The sequence below is a fragment of the Arachis duranensis genome, chromosome 10 (genome assembly GCF_000817695.3).
Source record: "Arachis duranensis cultivar V14167 chromosome 10, aradu.V14167.gnm2.J7QH, whole genome shotgun sequence".
NCBI classification, from domain to species: Eukaryota; Viridiplantae; Streptophyta; class Magnoliopsida; order Fabales; family Fabaceae; genus Arachis; species Arachis duranensis.
Genome location: NC_029781.3, coordinates 10,242,552 through 10,249,957, shown reverse-complemented (window position 1 = coordinate 10,249,957; position 7,406 = coordinate 10,242,552). Strand labels below are relative to the sequence as shown.

Genomic DNA, 7,406 nt, shown 5'->3' with positions numbered 1-7,406 from the left:
CCGGCGGGGAACCTCTGAAGAAAGACGAGAAGGAGAAGGAAATTAAAGCATCATACGTTAATATATCAGGCCAAAAATCAAGGTATAAATTTGTGACTCTGAACATTAAACTTTCCTAAATGAGATTTGTAATTTATTTTCTTCATTGTCAGCTATTACTGCGCTATCTACGTTATGAAGTGACTTGAGTTAATTGAGCCGGAAAACATTAAAAGGGGGAAGTATGAATAGGATAATTGGAAACAGGTAACTGTCTTTAGAACTATATAACTCTGTATTAATTTACCGAATTAATATTGATGTTTAAACAGAATATACTTTTTAATTGTAGGACGAGGTGGACCACTATAGAGTGGAGTATGCTTCGCGGATACTATTCAGTGAAATGAATAAAGAGAGAGATCAAGCAATTAGAGCGAGTAATGCAATAAGACTGTCGAAGCCATCCTCCGTATTATTGAGTCTGTTTTGTCAGATAAATTCTACTGATATAGAAACTGAGTAATCCAACTGGTAGCTAGTTTGTAAATTGAATAAATGCTGTAAAAAATTGCCATTTATAAACAACTTCTATTCAATGAAATTTTTTTCCATAGTTAAACTATATGTGCTGTTAAACTGTCTGTGCTGTATTCAAAAGCTGTATTACAGGTGGTAAAATATGAAGGAAAATATCAAGGCAGATATAAACACAAATTATAAACTTTTACACCCAACGGGAGTTTAATATACACCCAAGATTGCTTAAAATATACACCCAAACTGTCTGTGCTGTTAAACTGTCTGTGCTGTATTCAAAATGTATGAATTACAGGTACTAAAATATGAAGAAAAACATCAAATCAAATATAAACCCATAACCTGCGATTTTTTACACCCAAATAAAGTTGAATATACACCCTGAAATCTATCCCCCCCACCTGATGCTTTGAGACTAAAACCCTGAACCCTAAACACTTAAAACCTAAACCCTTACCCCTAACTTGTAAACCCTAAAACCCTAAATCCTAATATTATATATATGTATCTATATGTAAAATGTGAATTCACAAAAAATACACCCAAAAGAACAGTGCTTTTACACCCATATTCTGTAAAACTATACACCCAAAGAGTTATCCCCTGCTGCTGGTACCCTAAACTGATAATTCATAACATGTCCTTGATATTGGCTGGAATTTGAATGCACCACTGATGCAGCATCAAACGGTTTATCTGAATATAACACTCACATATTAGCTAAACTATTAACAAGAAAAATAAACTCAATCACCACAAATTTAAAGAACATTACTTTTACCTCGCTTAAAACTTTCGTTTTCTTCTTCTTTGTGGCATTTGCAATCTGTTTGTCCAACTTTGAACCTAGCCTATTTTTTGGACGTCCTCTTGTTCGAATCCTTGGAGGGCTCTGAAGCTCGTTAACGGATTCCAAGTTGGCGTCTTCTCCAAGTTGGCGTCTTCGTGGGATAAAGAAGATGTCTCCTTCCTTTTGGTTTTTAATGATTCCATCTCAGCCATGACGTTATCGTACGCACGGTGCAGAATTGCAATCAGCTCCTCCGATTCGGATGCAAATTCGCAAATATTTTGCGAACAAAAAACCAATTGGTCAAACCTCTTGCTTCTTGGCTCCATCAGTGGCTCTTTGTGGCTGCTCTTGATGTGTGTGTGTCTCCTCTTTACCTTCTTGCTCCATCGTTCCAGTATATATCTAGGTGACACTTGGCTTACTTGTTCAAAGCTTAACACGCTTAGTGCGTGACGACACAGTATCCCCCTCGACTCGAATAATAAGTATTGGAATTTTACCTCGGCTGCAACTGAGTCGTAAGTAACCACAAACTTGTTGAATATTGAACTGGAAACTTGTTCTCCAACTTCGTATACTGAATAGCCTAGAGCGGAATTCGTTAATCTGGTGATGCAATTCGCTTTTCCTCTGAATTGCGCTTGGACTTCCCTAAACTTTTGATGAGTGTACACATCTTGAAACTGAGCTTCAATGGAGGATTTGGTTGCACACGGTATGACCGTATGAAAATCTGCAGCATCTGATTCTCTCTCTGCTTGCTCCCTGCTTCCGAGGCAATTATCATATTGTTTGATGAACTGAATAAGTGAGCTGTTCCGGGTGATAAACTTGTTAAAAAATGAATGCATGCTCTCGCTCCTTTGTGTGCTTCTCATCCCTGCCCAGAAGTGGTGATCTAGATAGATAGGAACCCATATATGACGGTTTTCATACAGATCTGCAGAATACACCCAAACACAGACAATAAATACACCCAAACACAGACTATAAATACACCTCTGCTGCAAATTTTAAACAAACATTACCTGAAAGCCACTTGTTGTCCACAAGACCAAAATTCAGCAGAAAATCATTCCAATTCCTATCGAATGAGTCTTTGCTATGAGAGTTCCAAACAACTTGGCTCATTTCTTGTTCAATATCTGCATGTCCCTTGTACCCGTTTAATTTGCTTGGAATCTTCTTCATGATGTGCCAAATACACCAACAGTGAATTGTTGTTGGCATACAGGCCTCTAAAGCCCTTTTCATTGATGCGCATTGATCGGTGAGAAACCCTTTCGGAGCGTTTCCTCCCATGCAACGAAGCCAACATTGAAATAACCATTTGAATGATTCAATTTCTTCGTTTTTCATCAAAGAGCATCCGAGAAGTGTTGACTGACCGTGGTGATTCACCCCGACAAAAGAACCACAGACCAAATTATACCTGAAACAAATTACCATAGTGCAGAATGCAAAATCATTAGGTACACCCCAACAAATGCTTCGTATACACTCAAAAAACAGCCAATATACACCTCTGTTGCGCATTCATAAAAATACATTAATTTAGCATCATAAACAGGGGCAATTTATTACCTGTTTGTATTGTAGGTGGTGTCAAATGAAATGACATCTCCGAAATACTCAAAGGCAGCTCTACTTCTTGCATCGGCCCAAAAAGCCAGCTTAATCGATTGATCCTCCTCGAGTTCAAGCTCAAAAAAGAAATTATGATTCTTCTCTTTCATTCTTAACAAATATTTCCCAAATTCCTTTGCATCTTCTTGTTCGGAAACATTCCGCACTTCCCTGGTAATGTAATTCCTCACGTCCTTTTCGATAAAATTTAACTCGCGGTGACCCCCGGCAGCCGCAACAAATGATTGGTAGATTTTGCTTGGTCTGATACCGGCCTCCTCGTTATTCTCGATTGTACGACGAATAGACATGCTTAGTTCCCTGTGCTGTTTGAGCATATCTGCTTTACTTGGACAGTAGGGGTGTGAATGATCCAGCACAACCTTTGAAATGATCCAAGCACCGACATCCTTCAATGTGTGTATATAAATTCTTGCAGGACAATTTATACCGGCTGTTGGATTAGTCTTCTCGGTCGGAGATATTTTAGATTTCCATTTTTCCTCTCTGCTACATGTAATCAATTGATTCTTAATCTCGTTTCCCTTCCTATTTGTGCTCCGAACTCTTGTAGAAAAACCTGCAGCCTTGGCGTAGTTCCTGTAAAATTTTTCAGCATCTTCAAGGGTGGTAAAGGTCATTCCAACCTTCGGAACAAACTGGTCATCAACAACCGAGAGAGGCTGCAGAATACACCATGTCAAAAACTATAAATACACCCAATCATGTCTGATATGATACACCCGAACCGCAACAACTCAACTAAAATGACAATAAAAGCCATAAACTGTAAATACACAGGCTACAGAATACACCATGTCAAAAACTAAAAACACATCCAATCATGTCTGATATAATACACCCGAACAACAACAACTCAGTTAAAATAACAGAAAAAGCAGTAAACTGTAAATACACCCACACTTCTAGCAAAAATACACCCAAAAAAGATCTGATCTGCACCCGAGCGTCTGCTATAAATTCCAGATAATTAATCAAAACTAATACATTACATTCAATACACAGATTTATCTTCATGCATTATTTTGACAATCAATGTTCACAAATTATTCACCTACACAATGCTATACAAATTACTACAACAAAATTCATAGTAATCCTATGTAAATCAAACCGCAGGAACTTCGTTAGATTCAAATTCATAGTCCACTTCGCCTAGATTCAGCTGACAATCTGAGGTTGAATCATCCATTATCTTCAAAACGAGTTCAAACTTTGATTTCAGAAAACAAAAAATCAAATAGAAAACGAAGCTGGAGTTACAGAGAGAGGAACTAACGTAAATGACGAAGAAGAAACGAGTGAGAAAGGAGGGGAAAAGAACGATCGAAGAAACTAGGGGAAGCTTCGCGAGACGAAGAACGAGCAAATCTGCAAATAAGGAAAACGAAGAAGGAAACAAATCTTTTAAATTTGGTAGTTGTATATAGCGCGTGTATATGACGTAGCCATTGGAGCGCGTTTTAGGTTTTAGGGTGTTAAGTAACTTGTAAAGCATACAAGTGGTTAGCACTTGTATGCAGAGCTTTTCTGTTTGGGTCTTTCAAAAGGTTACTAAACGACAAAATTAACATGAAAACCTTTTGCTTCTTGGAACAGCCATATTTCGAAAGTACTTGGAATACCTGATAATTTTCCTATACTATATATACACTCTCCGTGCATGCACATATAAGAGCGGAATAATTTGGTCTATTTATAAGTAGCATACTATAAATTTTGGATTTAGATCCTCTAAAGTTTGAATTTTACTTTAGAGAATAAAGTGTGATCTCTTACCATTAATTTTATAGGTGGGGCCAAGAATAAATATAAAAGAGATTAAGAAAAGTTATTCAAGAGTAGAAGATCACATTTTATTCTCTAAAGTGAAATTCAAACTTTAGAGGATCCAAATCCATAAATTTCTATCATTTTATGATAATAAATTAACAGAAACAAAAAATTTTCTTAATTTTCTTATACTATATTTCATTTTGCATTGTAGTTCCAACTCTACCCTCCTTGCATTTAATTACTAAAATGTCTTCTGAGTTCCCGAACAATCAACCATCAATTTTCATACACTGCCCTTTCAAGTTTCAAAGTGCAGAACCAGTAACAACTTCGCTATTCACTGTTACAAAAGAAGAAAAGCACTCTTCATCTTCCTCTGCTCTTCGTTCACAGTGACATTGCTCCGATTTTTTCAGCTTAGACAAAGAAAAGGCAATAACTTTTCGAACCCCACATCCCTTTTTCTTCAAAGTTCGAATCTTTTGCCCTTGTCATGTCAATTCAACCAAAAACTGAACCTGGGTCACCCCCCATTCTCTCATCAACCAGTAACAAAAGCTTGGAGACGATGAGCGTTCCTGAGCTCATTCAAATTCTTCGAGTTAAGTGGGAAAAAGAGGATTATGACAGAGTTGAAGAGGTTTTCGTAGAAAGAGAGAAAAAACTTAAAACCAAGGCTGGTGAACTTGAAGAGCAGTTTCAGCTTCAGAGTCTAGCAAGGATTGATGCTGAGGATAAATTGGAGAAGAAAGAGCAAGAGTGTGAGAAGGTACAGAGGCTTTATGAGACGTTGTTTAAGGGAGTGAAGGAAAGTGGGTTGGACAAGGAAACCATTGAGAGTTTGAGGAAGAAGAACAAAAAGTTAGAGTGCGAGAATCTTAAGTTGTTGGAGTTGAAAAAGAAATATGAGGTTGATGGCAATGCTGTTGATGAATTAAGGAAGAAAGTGGCTGAGTTAGAGGCTGAAAAGAAGAATAATTTGGATACTATTACTGAGTTGAATGATAAGAATGGGAAGTTGGTGGATGAGAAATTGAAGGCTAAGTTTTTGGAATTGCTTGACAGGGTTGTGACATGTGAGGAAACTATAAAGGTTTGGATGAGTGATGCTTCTTTTGATGGAAAGCATGATATTAATAAAGCTGATGATCCTGGTTTTCCTTCTAAAGTCAAAGAAGAAGTGAAGGAGTTCAATGATGAAATCAATGATGGTTCTCTACCTTTGCAAAGAAATAAAGATTTTCATCAATCTCATGGTGCTGCAGCTGGTATTGAAATTCTACTCAAATTATTCTCTTATTACTAAATCAATTAGTAATGTCCATTTTTTTTATTGGTAGTACTCTTTGAAAATATTAAACGTTGTAGTGATCTTTGGATTTATTATATAATTTTGTCAGGTTTTTAGGTGTGCGGGTCATGATTATGTTTGATTGAGTCTAAGAGCAATATATTAATCTCATTAACTCATTGAACTAGTATTTTGGAAGCTGCATGCCTGCATTAACAGAAAATGTTCCCTTTTATATATATCTTAAATAACTTTGAAAGAATGTGAGGGGAAATTTCTTCTAGTGATTTTACTAAATGACACAAATTGACAACATAAATTCAATACAGAATTCAATTTACTTTGAAATCAAAATGTCATAGTGCTTTGTGAAGTTCATCAGGTTGGTGCTTCCACAAGTATTAAGTTCATAACTGCCAAGTTTACCAAATAAAATTATGTGATTATTTGTGCAATGTAAATAGAATATTGTTCCAATTTACTCTCTTTGAAGTTTACTTCTTGGCTTGATTGGAAAAGCTTAGTTACATGAGGCTTGTGGGTATAAGAAAATTCTAAAATATCATTGTTGAAATTTTCTTTATCTTTGTTGAGTAGATAAGTAAATTGATCAATTTATCCAAGCAAGATCACAGAGTTTCCTATTGTTATGTTATTCAAACTTGATGAATGCATGATTCTTATACAATAGACTTTCAATTACATGAAATGCTTGAGATTGACTTTACCTAAAAAAATGTTGCAATAATTATGGATATATATTTCATTCGAGTTATCCAATCTAGCATTCTTCAATTTCCATGTCTTTGATGCAGCTGAGGGAGGATCCAAATTTCAAAATATTATTGAGATCAGTGACAGCGACCATGACGATGATGATATCCCTATTCACGAGTAATGCAAGAAAAAGCTACCGAATCACGCAAAAGAAACCTCCCATTTTCACAATCTTGTTCTAGCAATAGGAGTGGTAGTTTTGGTTAACTCAGGTACATAGGTCCTGCATTGTTAGACTCCCTTGTAAGGTATAATTGTTCCTATACACATTCAAGTCAAATATGGTTCTAAACTTCTAACTTATCCTTTCATGGATTGAAAACAATAATGTGCAGATTGCTCTCTTTAGTATAATACATGGAAGTTTCTGTTAGTTCTTAGTCTTGAAAACATTAGCACTCATTGTATAATGTATATAGTGTTGGTTGATATGGTAATGTTTTGTATGTTATTTCTCTTTCATTTTCTGAATTTTAGACAGTGATATATATACAAATTTGTGCTTTTTTTTGTTTGTTTGTTGAGATGGATTGAAACGTTTCTAATCCTCAGCATTATATCACAAACTCACACCGTAAATTCCGTAAAATTAGCGAATAATTA

At 36.0% G+C, this 7,406-nt stretch overlaps 1 protein-coding gene across 2 annotated transcripts in view; it reads left to right on the top strand.

The window, feature by feature from the left end:
• LOC107469105 (uncharacterized) overlaps positions 1–7,195 on the top strand; it is a 29,042-nt gene extending 21,847 nt beyond the window's left edge. The window contains exons 2-3 of one of the 2 annotated variants that reach the window (XM_016088456.3): positions 5,505–6,003; positions 6,842–7,195. In XM_016088456.3, the coding sequence (XP_015943942.2) occupies positions 5,505–6,003; positions 6,842–6,924 (582 nt within the window). In that variant the 3' untranslated portion in view covers positions 6,925–7,195. The remainder of the gene's footprint in view (positions 1–5,504; positions 6,004–6,841) is intronic. The other variant, XM_021133015.2, reaches the window with a different exon arrangement.
• Positions 7,196–7,406: the final 211 nt, after the last annotated feature.